Raw genomic sequence first — 23,427 nt, forward strand, 5'->3', positions numbered from 1 at the left:
TATCAAGTCAACTTTAACTTATGGTGTCTTTAGGAATGAGAGACCTCTAAAACCTCTGGTCATCCACTGTTTTGCAAACAGGTCTTGCAGAATTAAGATGGTCACTTCCTAAATTAAATTAAAGAAGATGATAGCAACTGTGTATGTCCAGAATATGAAGAAATGAAGGAAAGCCCAAAATAGGTGCAGCTTACTTTTTGTTGGATCAACCTTCAAAGACTGGTTTTGTATGTTTGTTTTATATGTTGAATGTGATGTTATTTTAACTAAAGAAAATTGAATATTCACCCTTTCGCATAGGGACATTTTTGGCAATTGGGGGGCAAAAAATTTGAGCCTTTCCCTGGTTTTGTTTTGTTTTTGTTTTTTGGCAGGTGTGTGTGTAGCATTCTGGGGGCAGCATGGACTCTACTGGCTACATCTTACATACAGTATCTTGATCTAGCCTGTTTCTAAACCAGTGAAGTATATTGTGGGGACAATATTTAACAATGGACTAAAACACTAACACACTGCTCTTTGAAGATACTAATATTAGTATTTAAGCATTCATAGTAGTTTTCCCTATAGGCGACCTGACCTTCTGACCATCTGTATGTGATACAGAATGGCCTAAATCCTATTGTTAGCCTCCCCTGACTAGAGGAGACCCATTGAATCAGCTGGATTTGTGTGTGGGCTGAGTGTTTGAGTTGAGTTTAACCAACAGAATTCAGGTCAATATTTGTTTTGGGATGTGGTGCAGGAAATTAACATTATCTCACTTATGCATATACCATATTTTCCGGTGTATAAGACGACTGGGCGTATAAGACGACCCCCAACTTTTCCAGTTAAGATACAGAGTTTGTGATATACTTGCCATATAAGACTACCCCTTTTCCAACGCAAACCAAATAAAATTTTTAAAAAACATCAGATTTGATTTCAGTATGGTAATTTTAATTCAAATGCTTATGACATGCAGGTACTTAGCAGGAAAACTTGTTGTATACAAAGCCTGCTTGGATTGGTCAGCTCCTCCTGCCTGCCCAGCCCTCCCTGTCTCCAAGACTATCAGAGTGGTAGCGCAAACACGGCTCTTTTTTCCATACCCCGGGCATCCCGGATGCTCCGCCCTTCAGTTACATATGCAGCAACTGCAGATTCTCCAGTCTGGCTCAGAAGTTTCAGCACCTGCCCTATAAGATGACACCTGGCGTATAAGACGATTGCTGACTTTTGAGAAGATTTTCCTGGGTTAAAAAGTAGTCTTATATACCAGAAAATACAGTATGTTATTTTGCTATTATTTATAATACTGTCCCCATGATTGTGCAAGGACCTGCCCACTAGTCTCAGATTTGGCCCCGGAATCTCAGAAATTGGAAATTTCCCATCTAGAAAGCCTTCTCTCATGTTTCTACTAGATTCAAGGAGGGAACTGTGTAGGCCTGTATATTTTCAGCATGGGAGAAAAGAAGCTTTGGAAATTGTCTGAGACTGAAAATAGTGTAGAATAAAGGATTTTTTTAAATTTTATTTTTAAAGTCTCCCTCAGTGCTACTCTTTTCACCTGGCTACTTTGAATTTGAACAAGGGGGAGAGGGAGGAAATCTTGATGTGGATCTTTAGGCATCTGGTGTATTCTAACCCCTAGAGGGCTGTCTTTCATAATCTCTGCTTTGAGTCCTTTGCCTTTCTTACTATTTGTGCTGCCACTATGCATTATTAATATAAAAAGTAAAGCACAGTAGAGAATCCAACATACATTTCAGTAATGTATTAATAATTTGATTTAAGGACTAACCAGAAATCTGTAACCGGATTTCCCAGAATAATTTTTTCTGTTCTCTTCTGAAAGCAGCCACAAGACTCCCAGGTTTAGATCAGATGCACAGTAATGAGTGTAAACTTTCTGCACTAAACCTTGAATCTGAACCTGCCCTCCAGGTGTTAAGTATGAAATAAACTCACACCTCTATTGAGCATGAATTATTATTATTATTATTATTATTATTATTATTATTATTATGCTTTATTTATTTAGTGCTGTAGATTTACACAGTGCTGTACATACAATCAGTAAAATACGTAAAAAATAAACCTGCCCATGGCGTACATTCTATGAAATTATAACATAATACATATAAAATGATACATAAAGGGTTCAATGAAATAAGGTAGGCAACAAATTAAAAACATCAAATAACAATCACGCAATGCCTGGGAACACTTTTCTGAACAGGATGGTCTTCAAATCATTTTTGAAACTGGTCAAAGAAGTGATGACCTGTGTTCGTGGGGGAAGGTGGTTCCAAGAGTGAGAGGCAGCAAGTGAAAAGGGATGAAGCTGGAACGGGGCAGTGAAAATGCTAGACTGAGACAGCAGACCTTGACTACCAGAATGGAGGGCACAAGTGGGAAGGTGAGGAGAAAGAAGGTCTAATAAATAATAATAATAAGTTTTATTTATAAACCGCTTTTCCGCAGTGATCAAAGCGGTGTACAGATAGAAATTGCAATGACAAAATATAAAGTGCAGACTAAAAATTGCAATACATAAATAAAACTTCAATAAAAACATTACAATTATACAAATTAAAACCATTACATCAAATCCAAGCTAGCTGAGTGCAGTCGATAATACAGTACATATAGAGGTGAGTCACATGATATCAAGAAACATCGGGGAAGGCTTGCCGACTGCCAAATAAGGAGGCCTGCCAAATAAGGAGGGGCTAGCCCATGCAGGGCTTTAAAAGTCAACAATAGAAGCTTATACTGAATACAGAAAGGGAGGGGGAGCCACAAGCGCTTGACTGCTGGGGCAGTTGGAGGGGCTCATCCAGGCCTGACAGAGGCAGCAGGAAACGCAAGGCTTGGGCGTCCTTTGGATGGAAGGAAGGTCTGAGGACAGTGCTCCAGAGTTCATTCTTGGGCAGGTGTGTGTGTGCTCTGGGGCCCAGATGGATGACTGTGAGGTCCGTTTTGGCTACAGCCCCGCTGAGGCTCCCCTGCTCCACTTCCTGCCATCCAGGCCTCACCATGCACTCTGGAGCGCCGCCCTCGGACCTTCCTTCCATCCAAGGGATGCCCAAGCCTCGCCGTTCCTGCTGCCTCTGTCAGGCCTGGATGAGCATGTGATCACTGGGGCAGTCGGAGGGGCTCGTCCAGGCCTGATAGAGGCTGCAGGAACCGTGAGGCTTGGGTGTCCCTAGGATGGAAGAAAGACCTGGATAGAAGGAAGCTCTGAGGGCAGCATTTTGGAGTGCCTATTCCTGGGGGGTGCTGGATGACCTCACAGTCCATTTCGGCTCCAGACCTGCTTAGGCTCCACCACTCTGCTTCCTGCCCTCCAGGCCTCATCATGCCCCCAACTGAGAGAAGGAGAAAGAGTTGGAGAAGGAGGAGAGGAAGGCAAGGTAGGCTTCAGGTGGCTGAGGAGGCAAAGTGCCATTGCCCTCAATGGTCGTGCAACCATGTGGCCGCGCCACCATTGATGCCAGTGGGACTTGAGCATATGCGGATTTTGTCATGTATATCAAAGGCCCACTGTACTTTAATCTAATACTAGCAAAGGGATTATTTTGCTGGGTTTTTTTGCCTAATTTTAGTAATTTAAAAATTTAAAATGTAAAAAGCAGTATCACTATTATACAAATAATAGTGATGTGTGATGTGTTAATTTTTAATATTCACTAAAATAATGAACATCCAAGGATTAGTTTCTGGATTAATAATAATATGTGTTAGCTTCAACGTATATTCTTCCAAAGTCTGGTTAAGTTATTCTTTTTGTGCAAAAGATGTTTTCCGAAAATGGCCCCTCTATTCGCTTTGAAACCAAACTAAACATCATGCTTATTGCAAAGCATGGAGCTAAGGCTTTTAAAAATAATTTAGTGTCAGGAGAGGATGGTTCTTACTTTGAACATAGTGTGAGGAATGGGTAACTATATTTTCTTTGGTTCAGTTCACAGAACTGAAAATTGGTCAATCCTCTTAGGGCACAGCTTGGAGCATTAGGGGGAAAAGTTCATTTTGGCATCATGGTGGATTTTTTCCCTAAAGCCCAAGCCTCATGTGAAGGGGTGGATAATTTTGAGTTAGAACGGAAATGTGGATGGAAACCTCTTCTTGGTATACTCTTGAGTTCAAATTTTAACCCCATTCCATATGTCTGCAATTATTTTCTGGAAAACACAATTTTTTAGAATACTAAATAATAATAATAATAATAATAATAATAATAATAATAATAATAATGTTTATTTATATTTCCTGCCTCTCCCAATGATTGAGGTGGGATTACATTAGTAAAAATAATACAATAATACAAAATACGATCAATAAAACACTAATAAAGAATTAACTGACATTCCCATTAGTTCTCTAAAATAACAATTCATCAATTCATCAATCGCCAAAAATCATAGTCAGGAGAGGAGCACTCATCATAACCTTTTATATGGAGTCCAGTGGATAAGCCCACCGGAAGAGATCCATTTTGAGTGCCTTCTTAAAGGCCTCTAAGGTAGTGATAAGACGGATCTCTTCCGGTAAGCTATTCCATAATTTTGCACTGCAGCAGTGAACACCCTATGGGAAGTTGTCATAAACCTAGTGTTATGATGTTCCAATAAATACTTCCCAGATGTTCTAAGTGTGCAGGGTGGATTGTGTAGGGAGAGGCGTCCCCGCAAGTAACTCAGGCCTGAGCCATGTAGGGTTTTAAACCAACGCCTTATACTGCACCCGGAAGCTAATTGGCAGCCAATGAAGCAATTTCAACACTGGTGTTATATGGCCAAACCTAGATGTACCGGTGACCAATCTGGTTGCTGCATTTTGAACCAATTGAGCAAAATACTGTATTTTGGGTTCCTTACACATTTTTTTGCACTAATATTTTTTTTCACAGAAAAGATTTGAATGTAAAAAATCTCTTGCTATGCTCAAAAACCATTGTAATCACACTCAGTAGGTAGAAAATTTACATTTCTACCAGCCACAGAATAGTCATAACATGTATCTTCACCCTGTGTGGTACTGACAACTAGCTACAGTAAGGCAAAAGAGGAAGAACAGAAATAAGGATCTCAGTTTTAAGTTCATCATAAAAGAAGCTTGTCTGAGAAACAAGACAACTGGGTGTGCTGTCTTTGTTTCACAACCTTTTTCGTTGGCCTTCCCTCTGCTCCACACTTTTTACTTGAAATATTTCCCATTGAAATCCACAAAGGGAGAAAGTAACCTGAGAGCCATCCAGGTAGGCCTAGCTAAAAGGATTAAGTCGCCCAGTAATTGGAGAGGAAGCCTTTTCAGTACTAGGTCAACAGCTCTCTTTCATCCTGGCTTGTTCCCATCTGACAGCTGTTCAGAAACTAGGCCCAGAGGATTCTTTGTCTGTTTACCTGTAAGCAGGTGTCTGTAGGAACCCCAAAGGCTACGGCAGAGCTATACAATGGAAACAGTAGGACTGTCATTTTTAAAAATAGAGATTTGTGTAGGATGGGGGGGGGGGGGGGAAATTCAGCTTCACTCTGTATCAAGAGGATTGGGATCTAGGACAAGCTTATTCTATCCCATTCTATTCCCAGTATTGTGCTCCTTCCTCCCCACTTTTCCTTTCTCCAACCTTTCTGCTCACACCCAGGATTTACAGAACAGCACTTTTCATCAGTGACAAAAACTCAAATGAAATATATATTTTTTAAAAATCCCTCAGACATTTTGTACTATAGGCATGACAGCGATCTAAGCTTACAGCATCATCTGTTTCATCTCTCTTGATCTTCCCTGTTTCCTTTTCTGTCCTAGCCAGGTGGCTAGCGCTGCACCCGACAAAGGCAGTTGCCCTGCTGATCTCTCTTTCTGTGCAGCTATTAGCATCAAAGACCACAAGCAAACAACCTTGTCTTGCAGCACTGCACTCTACAAAGCCTGTGTAAATGGGTTCTTATATCTAGCACAAAGGAAATCTAACCATTTCTTTTCTCATGGGACCTACCTCACTATTATTGAAAAGTTCAATGCTTGAGGTGCAGGTAACCTATGCCTCAAAAGAAGGCCTATGATCACCCAGGTTTTAGAAAGGAAGTAGTATGTAAGGTAAAGATAAAAGTTTACCTTTGATATGGATGTCTAGTTGTAACTGACCGTATGGAACGGTGCCCATCTTCATTACTAAACCAAGACTCAGCGTTCTCCAAAGACAGCTCTGGTTGTTGTGTGGCCAGCATGAATGCATGGAAAGCTATTACCTTCCCACTGAAGTGGTACCTATTTATCTACTTGCATTTGCATGCTTTGAAATTGCTAAGTTGGCAGACGCTGAGACTACTGACAGGAGCTCATCCCATCATGGGGCACCTGGGCCTCAAACTGCCTACCTTCCGACCTTAGGATTGTCAGAACTGGCATCTTAACCACTAAGCCACATATACTATATTATAGTCCTCATAGGCCTCTCCATAATGGCTAAATATGATATAAAAGGCATCACTGAAACCTGGTGGGATGAGTCTCATGATTGGAATGTAGGAATACAGGGGGTATAACCTTTTCAAGAGAAATAGGCCAAACAGGAAAGGAGGAAGAATAGCCTTATATGTCAGGGACATTTACACCAGTGAAGAGATCCAGGACATTAATCATGGAAGCCAGGTGGAGAGCATCTGGATAAAAATTAAAGGGGAGGTAAACAACAATGACCTTATTGTGGGAGCCTATTAGAGACCCACAAGTCAGACTGAGGAATTGGATGATGTCTTTCTAGAACAGATGACCACACATTCAGAAAAGAGAGATGTAGTAGTGATGGGTGACTTCAACTATCCTGATGTTTCCTGGAAGTCAAACTCAGCCAATTCCTCAAGGTCTAGCAAATTCCTCACTTGCCTTGGAGACAGTTTCATTGTCCAAAAGGTGGAAGAGGCAACAAGGGGATCAGCTATTTTGGATCTGATCCTAACCAACAAGGATGACCTAGTTAATGGGGTGCAAGTGGTGGGATCCTTGGGTGGGAGTGATCATGTACTCCTGGAGTTTGTTATACAGTGGAAAGGAGAAGCCAGGCATAGTCAGACATTCTAGACTTTAGGAAAGCTGATTTTAGTAAACTTAAAGAAATACTGGGGTAATACATGGTCAGGAATACTAAAAGAGAAGGGAATTCAAGATGGATGGGAGTTTCTCAAAGGAGAGATACTGAAGGCACAATTTCAAACAGTTCCAATGAGGAAGAAAAATGGGAGATGTCTCAAGAAACCAGGATAGATGACTAAGGATGACCTTCAACTGAGCTAAGTTTTAAACGGAACATGTATAAGAAATGGAAAAATGGAGAAATCACCAAAGAGGAATTCAAATAGAGAGCATGTGTAGGGGTAAAGTCAGAAAAGCTAAAGTGCAGAATGAACTCAGGCTTGCTAGAGAGGTTAAGAACAACATAAAGGGCTTTTTTGGATATGTCCACAGCAAAAGGAAGAAGAAGGAAATGGTAGGGCCACTGTGTGGAGAAGATGGCAAAGTGCTAACAGGGGACAGAGAAAAGGCAGAATTACTCAACACCTTCTTTGCCTCAATATTCTCAGAAAAGGAAAAGGGTGCTCAACATGATGATAATGGAGCAGAGGACAGAACTGGGGAATTTCAGCACAGAATAAGTAAAGAGATAGTACAGGAATATCTGGTTAATTTAAACGAATATAAATCTCCAGGACCAGATGAACTACATCCGAGCGTATTAAAAGAGCTGACAAATGTAATATCGGAGCCATTGACAATAATCTTTGAGAACTTGTGGAGAAGAGGAGAAGTCCTAGCAGAGGAGGGCAAACGTTGTCCCCATCTTCAAAAAGGGGAAAAAAGAGGATCCCAACAATTATTGTCCAGTTAGTCTGACATCTATACCAGGAAAGATTCTAGAGCAGATAATTAAACAGAGAGTCTGTGAACATCTAGAAAGCAATGCCATAATCACAAAAAGTCAACATGCAGTTTTAGGCTGCATCAATAGAAGTATAGTGTCTAGATCAAGGGAAGTAATAGTGCCACTCTATTCTGCTCTGGTCAGGCCCCACCTGGAATATTGCGTCCAGTTCTGGGCACCACAATTTACAAAGGATGTTGAAAAACTGGAACGTGTCCAAAGGAGGGCGACAAAAATGGTGAAAGGTCTGGAAACCATGCCCTATGAGGAACGACTTAAGGAGCTGGGGATGTTTAGCCTGGAGAAGAGAAGGTTAAGAGGTGATATGATAGCCCTGTTTAAATACTTGAATGGATGTCATACTGAGGAGAGAGCTGACTTGTTTTCTGCTGCTCCAGAGACTAGGACCCGGAGCAATGGATGCAAGCTACAGGAAAAGAGATTCCACCTCAACATTAGGAAGAACCTGCTGACAGTAAGGGCTGTTCGACAGTGGAACACACTCCCTCGGAGTGTAGTGGAGTCTCCCTCCTTGGAGGTCTTTAAGCAGAGGCTGTATGGCCACCTGTCGGGGATGGTTTGAGGGTTCCTGCATGGCAAGGGGTTGGACTGGATGGCCCTTGTGGTCTCTTCCAACTCTATGATTCTATAATTCTATATATACATATGTTACAGGGTGTATATTTTCTGTTACAATAGAAGCTAGTGTCCTCTTCCTGATTAGACTTATTTGCTTTTTCCAACTCTATATACAACAATTAGTGCTTTTCACATTTACATTTACACATACCATTGTTTTCCTTTGCTATGGATTATATTAAGAGAGCTGTCACATAATTGTTTCTAAAGCGTAGAAATTTCATAAGACAGGGAATTAGAGTGGCAAAGTGGGAAGGGGAGGAAGAATGTTACTTCACCTTTCCCCTTACTTTACCTCTTCAAATTGTGAATGCCAGAAAAAGTCTCTCTCAGTCCATGGACTGAGCATAGTGATAGGTCCAAAACACAATGCAGAAACAATCCAGTCTGCGAACACTGTAGTTTTGTTGGACATTTAGCCTTCTCTGTCAGAGAGCTCCCATGCCACAACAAACTACCATTCCCAGGATTCCCTAACACTGACCCAGGGCAGTTAAAGCAGTCTCAGACTAGATTATTTCTACAGTGTGTTTTGGATTTAGGTGAAGCATCACCACTCCCACCCCTCCACTAATTCAGCTGTCTGCTAAAAATGCTGATACTTTTAGTATATGTGTTCTAACTTGAAATCATGTGCATATTTTTTCATGAGGCAGAAATTCTTTATATTAAGGAAAGGATCTCAGAAAGGGTTTACCAGAATAAAACTGAAAGATTATTAGAGGGAAAAGGTGATTTGCTTCAAAACAGGGTGCATTTAGAATGCATGGCTTTGTGTCTGTTTGTATATCATGTCACCTTCCCTTCAGCACAATAGTATGTTTGTTTAACTACAGTTTAATAAGCAGTACTCCAAAAAGTTAATTAGTCACATTTCACAAACTGTTCGCTTATTTAATTTGTTTTTTTCCTTCTTTGTTATTAAAACTACTAGCAAACTTTTTCAGTTAATTAGCAGCCTTGCTCTAAGCTCATGGTGGATGGCATGGTTCATGTGTCCACAAAGCTACTCTTCAGGACCCTTGCTGGTGTCACCAGAAGCCTGGCGGTACTACCACTGGCATCAGAATCAAGCCACAAACTCCTGCTCCTTTCTACCCTAAAGAAAATGCACCAAACGGCCTTTCTTTGGCAAAGCCAAATTCCATCCACTAAAGCACATTGCCTCTTCCTTCCTTCCTTTTTCTTTCTTTGTTCCTTCCTCATTTTAGACAGTAAAATCACTTTTGTTTTTTGAGGGGAAAATCTATGAGATGCTTGATGCCTCCATTTCACAAGGCAATATGGTGCAGGAATGTACTCTAATGCAGGAAGCCATCACAGATATGGCTTTTCAGGATAGATTAAGGCTGTTTGGAATAACCAGCTCACACAGTATTTCAAAGGAGGTAGATTTATTGTGGTGCAAAGAAAGAGAGAACAGCTTAACTAAATCCCAATTCTATACTTAGCATGTAGGTATGTATAGGACAAAATCCAGGATCCTTACAACAGGATCCAAAACCAACATAACACAAATCCATGAGGAAGACAATGAGAAGTGAGGGGAAAAAAAGACAGGTTCTGAGGCCTAAACTTTTGTATCCAGTAAAGCTTTCCCAGACTAACACATGCCCTCTCCACTGTCCCACAACTATGCCTTCTTTGACTCTCCCTTAAACTGCCTCATTGCAATGGGGATCACATTTGATTGTAATTTTTATTGTGCTTTTACTAACTGATTTTTATGCTGTTGTATTTTAAATTGTGGATTAGGGATTGTGTTATTATTTTACTATGTTTTATTTTGATTGTAACCCACCCCGATCCTCCGGGTAGATGCGGACTGTAAATAATAATAATAATAATAATAATAAGCTTAACAATGCAGGGTATATTGAATTAGTCAGTCACCACTGAATAGCCAGTCTCTGCAGTTGTGTGGGATAGGACTCACCAATGAGGCAAAGATGAGATTGTTCCACATTGAACATAGCTGAGTATGGTTATGACAAATAGCAGGACCTCATTTAAACCATTTGATAATACAGGTGGATCTTGTTTCTAGATAAGGATTTTGCTGACAGGGAATGGCAGTTGTTACTCTAAAAGGTGGGGGACATTGGGAGTCCCCACCAGCATTGCTAGTGCTTCTTTGAAATTCATGGAAATTATAGCTCAAAAGGAGGCTTGTGAGAAGAGGATAACTGCAAGGATCTTCTTACCTATGTATACTGGTCATAACAGTGTTTATTTAGAAATGTGCACAGAGACATACAAGAGCCAAGGAGAAGGTAAAGACCTTTTAATTTAAGGAAGGTTTATAGTGTATGCTGCAGACAAAACTTTAAATGAGGGGGAGAGGTGTAGTGTTTTCATATTATTAAGTTTCTATGGCTCTTTACAGACCGCCGAAATACGGCGGTCTGCCGGCGCTGCTCTTTGCTGCGCGAGGGAGCCGCTCCGTGCAAACCGCTTGACTCCCTCGCGCAGCAAAAAAGGAGCTCCAAAATGGAGCTCCTTCTTGCGGTGCAGCTATGACTCTGCGAAGCGCTGTTGGCGCACTTGCAGCGTCATAGCTGCCGTGACACGTGCAGAAGCACAGCGTCCGCTACGTAAAAATGGCGGCGGCCATCTGGAACGGCCACCATCTTTTTTACGCGCAGAGCGCGTATTAGGGTTAGGGAGGTGCGGAAGCACCGCACCTCCCTAACCCTAGTACGCGCTCCGTGCGTACTTTAGTGGTGATGTGTAACCCGCATATATGTCTTTTAATGCTGTTTTTAACTTGTTTTTAAATTTAAAAATGCCAGTAGTGTAATTATTTTAACTTTTATGTTAATAATTTTTGAATTGTTTTGTGCTTTTGAATTGTATGCTGCCTTGGCTCCTATGTTGGGAGAAAGGCAGGATATTAAATAAATAAAATAAATGGTGCTTGAATAGCCTCCATGTACTTGTAAATTACTCTGCCCATTATGTGTCAGAAGTTTCAGTTGGCTATATGACCTATTATAAAATGGATGCAATTTATAAGTCCACATATGTGCATTGTCACTGGTATGTGTATTGTTATTGCTTTCATGAGCAGCTTTCAAATGCAGCAGGGTTAAACCTGCAACACTCCCATTATTTCTAACTCTTGGAAGCTGGAAGCCTGCAAAATCTGGTACACCACAGCTTCACAACTCATGATATACAGGTCTGGCTTTGATTTCCTACAGAATAAAACTCTACATTTAAAAAGCCATATCTTTAGGATTTGTCATAGATTGTTGCTATAGAGTGGAAAAACTAGCAGTCACAGCAACTTAAATAGAGTAGCCTATATCTTTAGGCAATTGTATAACGACAGCAGCCATATGGTAGTTCATCAACCAACTTACCATGTACCTCTTCATTATTACTTTTACTAATGGTAAACGAATTGTATTCTTGAACAATTGTTTTACTATTCTATTTTAATTGTTTTAGCACTAATCAGCATTTAATTGCTAATTGTGGTCTTGTAACTGCTGGTGTGATGGGGACTTGTATAGAAAAATGGAATAAAAATTCCTTAATAGTAAGAAAGAAGTACTGGCTGACTTTGGGACACAGAACAACTCTATGAACTCTTTTCAGTAGAGATGACAGGGACTGGACAAGGGGTACCCTGTGTGCAAAGAATGCGTGCTGCTACTGAATTATGGTGAAAGATGATACATTGAAAACTCCAGCAAATTTTCCCCATTGTCTGCAATGAAGGATGATCATAGGAAATGGTGGACATGTACAAGATTAACGTTTTTTTTGTTCCCCTTTGGCAACAGAGTTTGAGAGCTCAGCAACTGGTCATACATTCATGTGAATCCTCTGAGAAACTGAAACCACCTTCTCTCCTTTTCCAGTAGAACTAGAATTAATTTGAATTTATGTGTGTGAAACTATCCTGCTGCTAAGCAATGTTGTTTTTCTCTCTTTCTCTGAAACTGAGTGTTAAATTAAATGACACAGAATATTCTAACCAATATTCTTTCAGGAGTTGGCTGAGTTGGATATATCTGATTCCGGAACTTCTCTTTCCTTCCAGACAGATAGGATATCCGATTTATTCCTACATGCACAGAGGAAGGACAAGCCAAGTCCTTATCCCTTGCATGGGTGGGCTAATGGCTGTAGATGGGTGACTTTCAAAGCAAACTTCTAGTTTTGCATGAAATTGATTTCCATGCAAAGAAGCTAAGCTGCTTGTGTGTGTGCATGGGTTTTCTAATATACTTTCTCTTTCTCTTTCTCTCTCTTTCCCCCTCTCCCAACCCATTTCCTGCTTCCTTTGAAAATGCTTCATCAGATGCCAGTCGTGTTCCAGGTGAGTGTTGTGTTTGCTAGAGTGGAATGTTGCTTTTTGAGGACAAAGGAGAAAATGAATGAGAATTTTAGGTTTTAGAACAACTTTAAAAACAATCCAGTTATATACTCAAAAAGACATTCCATTCTGAGGATGGTATGTACAGGTGCAACATAGTGGAGTATGTTCTGGTAAGGTTTACATGATAAATGTTTTATATAGTGAAATTTAATATTTTGTATTTTAATGACTGTGCTGGCTCTTATTTATGTACACTGCTTTGAAATATCAGTTTAGACATGGCATGTACTTTATAATTTAATTCATAAAAGGTAAATAAAATTGCAAAGCACTTCGCTGCAGTTAGTGCAGTACAGATGTATGAATGAATACGGTAAAGATTCAATTTAATGTTGTTCTCTACAATTTTTTAAAAATAAGTTTTTTCTCTCCCAAGAAAATATTCATCCATACAATAGACATATTTTCCAGTTCTTCAGCTCAATATCCTCAATTCTGCTATGTAGTTTTTACTTTGGGGCATGCTGGTTTGACAAAATGAATGAATCAATGCTATTCAAAGTCTTGGTTTGCCTGCATCCGAAGTCATTAGCTTGATTATGAGTTGCATCTTTCCTATGCCATTGGTAGCCTTTCAATGCAGCAGCTGCATGAAACTGTGGACCTCACACCAGATGCCTCATGCAGATGTGACCAATTTTTTGCTTTGTTTTAACTGGAGAAAAGCTTTAGGAGTTTGCATATTTGAATAAAAGACTAGTGGATAGAGAGTGCTTGACTATATCCTTTCTGACCATTTTCCTTATAAAAAGTGTGCCCTGCCAGCTACTTTCTCCAAGCCTGCATTCTTTTTTTTTAAAGTAGTTTTTATTAAAGTTTAAAAACATATAAAAATCAACATTTATCATTTATTCATAACATATAAACAACAAGACAATACCTTCAACACATACACAAATAACTTCAACCACGTATAAAACATATATACACTTCTCATTCATTACTTCCTTACTACCAGTCTTATCTTTTTATTTTTGGATTCTTAGATTTTAGATTACATGTTAAATAAAAATCACAGTAATGAGTTTACTATTCTAATTATACTTGTTTTTACAAATTCTAAACTCCTCTACAGTCTTCATTAAATAAATTAAATTAAATAAAGCGAGCCCTTTCCAATTAATGTAAATGTCATTGGAATTTAGATATCAACACACTTCTATTTTTCAGTTTTTATATTGCTATAAGCCAAACCAAAAATTTTAAACTAAATCTATTCCCAGGACAGTATTTCTTCCCCCTTCTTTCTTGAGAAAGATAATAATGTTGTTCCACTTTTCTCTGTATGATAGCTTGTCCATCTCCATCATGTCCAGTAGTCTATACATCCACTTCTGGACATACACTATTCTTGTAGCTGACAACGTATAGAATAATATTTTACCATACTTTTTTTCCAAATCTAAATCAATTACGTTGAGCAAAAACACTTCAGGCGAGAACTTAAGAGGTATGGTAGCTATTTTCTTAGTTTCCAACTTCCAGATTTGTATTGCCTTCCCACATGTCCACCACATGTGATAAATTGAATCTTGTTCTTTCCAACACAGATTACTACAATTATTATACATTTTACTAATTTTTGAGGAGTTAGATACCAACGAAAATAAATCTTAATTTTCTTTAACATCTTGGATACAAGTATATTTCAGCTTCTTTTTCCAAGTGTATTCCCACTGATCTAGTTCAATAGAAAAACCAAAGTTCTGGGACCACATAATCATGTGTTTTCTTACCACCTCCTCTTCCATGTAGTATTTAAGGATACATTTATGTAATCTTCCTAGTAGAGCATCTTTATTTGATATTAATTCCTGTTCTAAATCAGAATCTGCTTTACCAGTATCATATTGCCATGAGGAATTGTTCTCTTAGTTGTCTATAAAAAAATCCAGGCTATTTCATACCCTTGACCAGTAAGCTTTTCTCGTGACTTTAGCTCATAGCCATTTTTATTCATCCAAATCAAATCTTCATATGAGATCCATTTCTCTTTTTTGGGAGTTATATTTAAAAAAGGCTTCATGTGTGGATACCCGAAGGGGAATTTTTGTACATATTCGTTTTTTGTATTTTTTTCAAACCCTAAATAGAGGATATCTTACAAAATGGTTGGTAAAATCTCGATTTACTTTGTCTTTGTCATAGAAGAGATAGGCATGCCATCCGAATCTTAGGTTTACACTTCTAAATTCAGCAGGTCATCGTCTTTTAGGTTAATCCAGTCTTTTATGCATGACAAACAAGCCGATTCAAAATATATCCTAAGATTCGGCAAGCCCCCCCTCTTTTGCGTCCTGAAGATATTTCATTTTTACTCTCGCTTTTTTGCCCCTCCAAATAAACTTCAAAATTTCCTGTTGCCATTCTCTAAACTGACCAGGCAGGCTCAGTTCCATCAAGGCTCGCCTGAAGAAAGAGACTCCTCCCTCCATAACTGTCATCTTCTGGCCTGTGAGGGAGTTGACCAGGCAAGCTCAGCTCCATCAGGGCTAGCCTGAAGAAGAAGAGCCCTCCCTCCAGTCCATCTGCCTTGGTCCAGGCCTCAGAGGGAGAGAAGAATGCTGGACCTGATCCTGATCCTGATCCTGACTTCAGCACTCACTCGTTATCTGTTGTTTCAGCCTAGGCAGTGGTCTGGAGCAGAATCAAAACAAAGGAATGACAGGAAAGGATGAGAGAGCAACGTCAGTCAGAGTTTCTTCAGAATCCTGAATGGATCTCACAGAAACATTGGCCAGTTTGCCCAAGTGGTGGCTACTGAGTCATATAGCAACCTCAGGCTCAGTGTTGCAAGAATGGAAATCTTTTAAGGGGCAACCATCTAGTTTGGATCAAGACATTCATTTACTTATCTGTGATCTTGTTCCAGGCTGCTGCAGCAATGAGCAAAATTAGTGGTGTGTGTTATCCCTGGGATGAGAATTCTGGTTTCTTTGGGAGACCTGATTCAGTGACTAGCCAGTAGGGTTTTTGGCTTGAGGAACTTGGTTTGATGGGTCTTCAGATCTGGAAGGTCATGAATGGTTGAACTGAGGTTTGATGTCATGCTCCAGACTCAGTGTCTCTGTGGACTGGCAAATGGTTATTCTCACTTTGTTGGTTCCTCTTCCTCTAAGAGTCCAAATTATTCTTGTACAACGTAGTAGACTGGAACAGAGGAAAGAAGGACATGGCAAGAAGAGGAAGTTGATAGGGAGATGTTTCCTAAGCCTCAGGAGAGAAGAGAGAGATGATGAGGCAACCCCAGATGAAGAGGGGCATTGGGAAGAGAGACAGAGAAGCCTGTCCAATGGGTGTATTGGTACAGGAGGGAGCATTCACAGGACTTTCTAGATAAAGGACCAAGCAGGGAGAGAGGAAGAGACCTGAGGGGGAAAGGGAACCTTCCAGGAGTCAGGTATCAACATAAGGGTAAACAGGAAATGGATAGGGCAACCAGGAGGAGTGGAAAATGAGAAGACAAAGTGGGAGAGCAGGGAAAAGGACATCCTATAATAAGGACCAAGGCTGGAGGATATAAAGACTAGCAGCCTATAACATTCAAATTAGTCCTGGCTGAAGTACTTGTTTTGTTGGTGTTAGGAAAGAAAAGGAACCCCATTACAAGCTGTATGCACAGTGTTAACGGCCGTAATAAACATACCTTACTGGCATCCAGATGCTGGTCCATGCCTATATCACAAATGGATTCTCATGGCACAGTGGCCTGGGATTTTCTGCAACCTGGGGTGGAGCCACATACTGTTATCCTTTACTCAAGAATGCAGCCCTTCAAGGTTGGTTTCCATGGGGTGGATATCTGCCTGTTTGTCTGTCCCTGCCATTTTTACCCTTGAAAAACCATTTTTACTTTAGGTTAGAAGCAGCAGGAATAAGTCAGGCAATTCCCACCCCTCCCTCTGGTTACAATATAAAAGGTGAAACACAAAAGGGATGGAGAGAATGGAGGGAGAAACCATCAAAACCTGAACACTAAGCACAATGGAAGGGAAGAGCAGGGGAAGAATGATGGAAATGCTCTGATGGTTTCAGAGAGGGAGAGGCTGTTGCATCTAGGCATGATCACAACTTGGAAATTACCTTTTCAGAATAAAGTTCTCAGTAGCTCCAAGTTAGCATGGCCAAAGTTTTCCAAGCCTTGATTATAATAAAGGCTACCTGGTTGTTGCTGCTTTCTTCTCTGGTAGCTTCCATACAAAGGAAGGCAGTTACGCACATCTCAGTATAATGGATTCTAAGATTAGAAGCATTCTGGTTTTTCTTATCTGGAATAATCATGCTCTTAAATCATTATGCATTAACAAACAACTTTCCCCCTCCCTAAATCAATTAAGTCACAAGAGTTTGTTTATGTTCCATTCTCTACTCTTTTCAGCCTCTTTTTATGTTTGCTCTTTTACTTACAGGTTTGTGCTTTATGACAGTGAAGAAGGGAGTAGATGCTCATGAGACTAGTTCAGACAATACAAATGGCATGAAACTGTATGTCTTCTTGGCCCAAAAGAGAGATCTTATCAAACCTGACATCCATCTCATGAGTGTCTTTGTACTGAGTCATGCTGCACCCAAAGAAGCAAATTTTAGTCCACAAAAATATATATCATAATAAATGTGGTAGCTGTTAAAAAGCTACATAACACATTGATTTTACATGCATACTTTTGGGTTTTAAAGTACAGAATACTTTTATTTTGGCATCTAAAAAACAGGTTAACTTCTCATTTTTTTTATCAGAACTTGATTCAAAACTCCCACATATGTTGTGGATCCAGTAAAACTGCCTTTTTATGGAATTTCATTTGAATTAATTGAATTCACTTGAATTAATTTTTCATTTTTACTTTCTTGCTATCAGGGAGCTCATAGAAAAACTGAAGGAGCATATTTTAAAGAACAATTTAGCATCTTCTTTGCTTCAGGTTCCTTACATAAGTATGTTTTGGATATCAGTCCAGTGACATTTGGGTATCTTTTCATCATTGTGATTATTGGGCTGGCCTTTGTTCTTTTGCCAATAAATTTATTGTTAAACATCATGATCAAAATCTGTTATGTTTCTGTCCTGATGAAGTCACCTCATGTTTGTTTATTTAAAATACTTCCATCACACTTTTTCATCATCTTCATCATCATGATGCCTCACATTTCCCCCAAAATTGGGACTCAAGAGACCTTATAGTTTAAAAAGATTGCAATTTAAAAAATTCAAAGAAGCCAACATTAAAATCAAATTACACTGTTAGCCATATTAAAACATAATTCTATATAAAAATAAATATAAAAGTTAAATTGTAAAAATACAATTTTATGTTCAGAGACATTAGTGTTAGTCTGGAATATCAATATGGAAAGGGACCTTGTAGTATCTTTGAGATTTGTTGTACAAAAGAAGTAGCATAAGCTTTTGTAGACTTGGCCTATTTCCTCAGAGGCAGAAAGTAGACCAAGGTCCAAAACAAGCTGCAAAAATAATTCAGTTTGAGAGCACTTTAACTGTCCTGGCTCAGTGCTAGGGAATCCTGGGAATTGTAGCTCTCTGACAGAAACAGCTAAATGTCTCACAAAACTACCATTCTCATAATTCCGTAGCAGTGAGCCAGGGCAATTAAAACAGTTTCAAACTGGATTATTTCTGCACTGTATTTTGGACCCAAGTCTTTTTTTCTCTTTTGTGCATAGATAATCTCAAAGATTCTACAAGATGGTTCTCTTTGAATACAGTTAAAATAATGCAGACCTTACAGCCCTTTCCTTAAAAGCCTTCAGTTCAAAAAGCCTGTCTGAATAATAATAAAAAAGTATTTGCCAATGGAAGAAAGCTACATCCATTGACACTGTATCAACTATAGCATCTGGGTCAGAGCAAATAGTTACTTTTTTAAAATAAAATAAAATAAAATAAAAAATACAGTGGTCCCTTTCCTTACGCGGGGGATCCGTTCCGGATAAGGAAAATTCCGCAGATGCTCAAGCCCCATTAAAGATAATGGGGCTCGTGCCTGTGGCGATGCACGATGGTGTGCGGTGCATGTGCCATGGGTGCATGTGCCATTACTTTTTATGGCACATGGCGCTGTGGTTTCCTGCATGGCTTCCAGTGTATGTTGGAAGCTGCGTAAGGTGCACCCACGTATGATGTGGGCGCACTGTACATATCTCTAAAAAGAAAATAGATTTTCCTTCCATTTTGTTGCTTTGGATGGCAAGGTCTAATTGGGATCAATGGTTTGAAATTGGTGAGGGTTCTGTTGGTTGATCCCAACTCTAATTACCTGTTTATTTTGGGAACTGAATTTCCCCCAAAATTAATTCTCAAGGGAAATTTGGAGATTGTTGCTTTGGCAAAACTTTCAAGGAACTTTGAGAGAGGCAAGTGTTTTAGATAAAGTTATTGCTGGCATATGCCTGAATGAGATTCCTTATACTCCTATTTGGGAGATTCAGTATTACTATAACGTGATGATATTACCATTACCAAACTCTGCACTGCATATATACTCTGGGTGTAGCAAAGAAACTAGCAAAGATTAGCAAAGAAACTGAAGCGAGTAAAGTTAATTAAAAAAAAAACAGGGCTAGATTAGTTGAAAAAAACAGGACTAGATTTACTATGAAATCTTGAACATTTTGTGGCAAATTTGGAGAGAATTTTTAATATTTTTGAGAAGTGCAAAAACTTTTATAAGACAAGAAAAATTCTTTAGATGGGTGAGTAGTAGTGATATTCCAGCAACCCTTTCTTCTATATCTTTCCTGTAGATTTGTAGCTCTCTTCCCTAGGGTCAATATTTGGCTCCTGCTTTCAATCTCATAATTATGTTTGCCAGTTCAATGGTGCCAACATGCTGTGTCCTACTTCATAGAAACCGAAGAGCTGTCACCATTGGATCCAAATTGGCCTTCACACCATTGGAACTCACCTGTTCATAGCAGAGGATAACAGCTGTGAACAAGTAATACACAACTTGGCAGCATGGTTGCTGTGTTATTTATCAGGGGGATTAATTGGGATGCCTTTATTAATGTTTCCAAAATGGATGAAAGTTGCACAACACTAGTGCTTAATAAAGTCCACACAGTACAATCAAATCCTTTGTGCTTTAGGACCTTTGCCCTTTACAGAAGAACAACCTCTCACTTCTTCATGTGAATGCTTGCATTCATGTGTCCATGTATTGTTTGGATTTATCTTCTATTGCCTTCTGAGAATCAAAGTTTAAAATGTTCTGAGCATTGCAGCATTTCAAAGCAGATATATCTAAATGGGAATTAAAAGTGATAACAAAAATTCATCATCATCATCATCATCATCATCATCATCATCATCATCTTCATTTAAATGTCATCTTTCTCCTAATATTGGAATTCAAGGCAGCATAAGAATATTATGCTAGCAAATACAAATCCAGTCTTTTCAAAATGAGCAGGTAGATGATATGTGAAGTTCACTTACTGTAGCTGTGCACTTAGAAATAGGTTAGAAATATCCTGGAAAGTCAGAGGCTGCATGTATGAGGGAGCTATCACTTTGGCACTCTACCACCGCAGAGATTCTTCTTCTATTCACTTTTTAATCTGAATATTTTTGCTTTACCCCCTTAAACTTTGTATCTTGGAATCTTTGGACCTGAACCATAAATTGAAGCCATGTTAGTGGGCCAGTTTCACATTCCACATTTGCTCTAATCCAGTTAGGAGTAGATTATTTAGTTTTATTTAACATTAAATTTCAGTAAAAGCTGCAATCAGTGGCTTATAATAAAAACACAAAATATAATCAAAAATGAAAAGCACTAAAGTTATGCATGAAGATACAGAACATTCAGAAAGTACTGACACAGCATAGGGCAAGAAGATAATACAACAACATAAAACTTAGTAAAACAGCAGATGGCTCTTTAAAAAGTTAATTTGAAATGAAATAAAGATAACATGGTGAATTTCCATTGATAACTGTTTCCACCATCTCAGTGCTGAGGCTCAGCCACTTAGGTTAAAAAATATTAGCAAAAAATATTATGGATGCCTCAGTACTTCTAAAATTACTGTACTTGAAAACAGTGAGCTACCATTATAGTTCAAAACCCTTTCAAAGTAATTTGTTTATGTATTTACAATTTTTAAAAAGTAACTATTTTTCATAGCTCAAAAATAGCTGAATAATTAATTACTTTTAAAAACATATGAATGTCTTCAGCTGGTGCACCATAGTACAAAACACACTTTGCATCTACTTTATCACTTCAGTATTACACCAACGGAGTAGATATTTATTCCTGTCTAGTTACTTGCAAGTTACTTGATGGTCCTTTATTGGTTTTTTGTTGTTGTTGTTGTTTTGTTCTAGCATTCTCTTTTCTTATTTAGGGTTAACTTGTGTCTACTCACATGGCCAGGGTAGAATTGAGATGGTTTAGCTCTGTTGGATCAATAACTGTTATTCATTACACATTGAAATGCTCACTTGTTCAACACATACTCCTTTCTCTCACCTTCTTCATGGAAAAGAATTAAAACTATTTTGGTAGGCTAAACACATTATGTGATTGTTTTTCATAGTTCTTCTGGACAGTGATATATTCCTTACAATTTCATTGTGCTTGCTTGCCTCCTGATGAGTCAACATCATATTCCAAGATAGCAACATCCACCACTTTATTAGCATGCGATCTCTTCTGGTACCAAATATTCAAATAATGATTTCATACAGCAGCAATCTGATGTGTTTTTTTTCAAGGGACAGTCATAGAAAAGATTTTCATACCAACTCTTAAGCGCTAGTAAATCACCTCTAAAACGTCGAGGAAGCGGTGTGTGTGTGTGTGTGTGTGTGTGCGTGTGCGTGAGAGAGAGAGAGAGAGAGAGAGAGCCTGGCGTTCTTCCTCAATGTCAAGGAATTTGTTGGCTCCCTCTAGCATCACTGAATCGTTGCAGGAGAGGGAATTTCCTCTGAACAGAAATGTTGCATTCAGAGGAAATTCCCTCTCCTGGAACGATTCAGTGATGATAAAGGGAGCCGACGATTCCCTGACGTTGAAGAAGAACACCAGGCTTTCACACACACACACGTTTCCTCAATGTTTTAGAGGTGATTTACCAGCACTTAAGAACTTGTATGAAAATCTCCATAAACTATATGGTTTTGCTGACAAGAGATAGAACAACAGTGAGTGAAATCTTTTGAAATGTGCCATTGATCACACTTTCTCTGCTATACAAAGGTTTTTTACTAGCATGTTTGTAGCCACTTTGTTGTTGACATGCTATTTAGTTCTAGTTCTAGTTCATAAGTAGCTAATATGTACATCATGAATCTGACATACTTGTTACGTTTTCTGTCTCTTCCATTCCTCAAAGAAGGCATAAAGTTCTGTTTAACCCATATTCAACCACCTGAAATCTCTTTCCCTCTGGTGTTGATGGAGATGTCCCATGGTAAGGATGTATCACAGAGGGAGGGGGAAATCAGAATAGCATTGCTATTGTATGTAATTAGATTGGAAATGAGCCTCAGGCTACCACAGTTTATAGCTGGCCCCATTGCATGAGTTTCTAAGGATCCCCTTGGCTACAGTATTTAATAGATAAATCATAGAATCATAAAATCATAGAGTTGGAAGAGACCACAAGGGCCATCCAGTCCAACCCCCTGCCATGCAGGAAATCTAAATCAAAGCATCCCTGACAGATGGCCATCCAGCCTCTGCTTAAAGACCTCCAAGGAAAGAGACTCCACTACACTCCGAGGGAGTGTGTTCCACTGTCGAACAGCCCTTACTGTCAGGAAGTTCCTCCTAATGTTGAGGTGGAATCTCTTTTCCTGTGGCTTGCATCCATTGCTCCGAGTCTTGTTCTTTGGAGCAGCAGAAAACAAGCTAGCTCCCTCCTCAGTATGACATCCCTTCAAATATTTACATCTGACAAGACTGATTTTTTCCCCGTGTACTTTTGCCCTGTGGTGAAGGAGAGCCATCTTGTGTACTTGGAGCTCATCTTATCTTGTAGTGTTAGCCTGTCCAAGAGAAATCCAAATCTTTTGAGAACATCTCTCCAGCATTTTATTCCTTCACCATTATCCTTAATGAAACTTTGTGAGGTGTGAGATGTTTCTTTCTCTTTCTTTCTCCAGCACCTCTGAAAATCTAGGAAACCCTGCTTGCTTCTTTGAAAATCTGGTTTTAAAATATCTGGTTTTAATCTTAGCTTCCCACTTAGGTAATCTGATATTTAACATCTTCAGTTTTCAGAGGAAGCATGTCTCATCACTGGATAAAAAACAATATGAAGTGTCAGTGCTCTGAGGGATAAGCTCCATTTCTTACTCTGCTTGTTAGTTAGATGCTCTGCCCCCCCCCCCCACTGTCTGAAGTTAGAAATGGTAGTTTCCACCTTGAAATAGACCCCTTTGTCTTTCATCATGCTGATATAGTCTTTTTCATACAGTTGATACACAAAATCCTCCACCCAGTGTACCATTGGA

General features: G+C 39.2%; 1 protein-coding gene across 23 annotated transcripts in view; it reads left to right on the forward strand.

The window, feature by feature from the left end:
- The window catches only part of NRXN3 (neurexin 3), a 1,638,958-nt gene that overhangs the window by 142,469 nt on the left and 1,473,062 nt on the right, over positions 1 to 23,427 (forward strand). For all 23 annotated transcript variants that reach the window (XR_016281009.1, XR_016281010.1, XM_089522303.1 and 20 more), the window contains exon 3: positions 12,867 to 12,884. Coding sequence is in view for 21 of the 23 variants with exons in the window: in XM_089522303.1 (XP_089378429.1) it covers positions 12,867 to 12,884 (18 nt within the window). In the remaining 2 variants the exon portion in view is untranslated. The remainder of the gene's footprint in view (positions 1 to 12,866; positions 12,885 to 23,427) is intronic.

Source organism: Sceloporus occidentalis, unplaced genomic scaffold, assembly GCF_023333645.1.
Source record: "Sceloporus occidentalis isolate IW3139 unplaced genomic scaffold, rSceOcc1.0.p SCAF_4, whole genome shotgun sequence".
NCBI classification, from domain to species: Eukaryota; Metazoa; Chordata; class Lepidosauria; order Squamata; family Phrynosomatidae; genus Sceloporus; species Sceloporus occidentalis.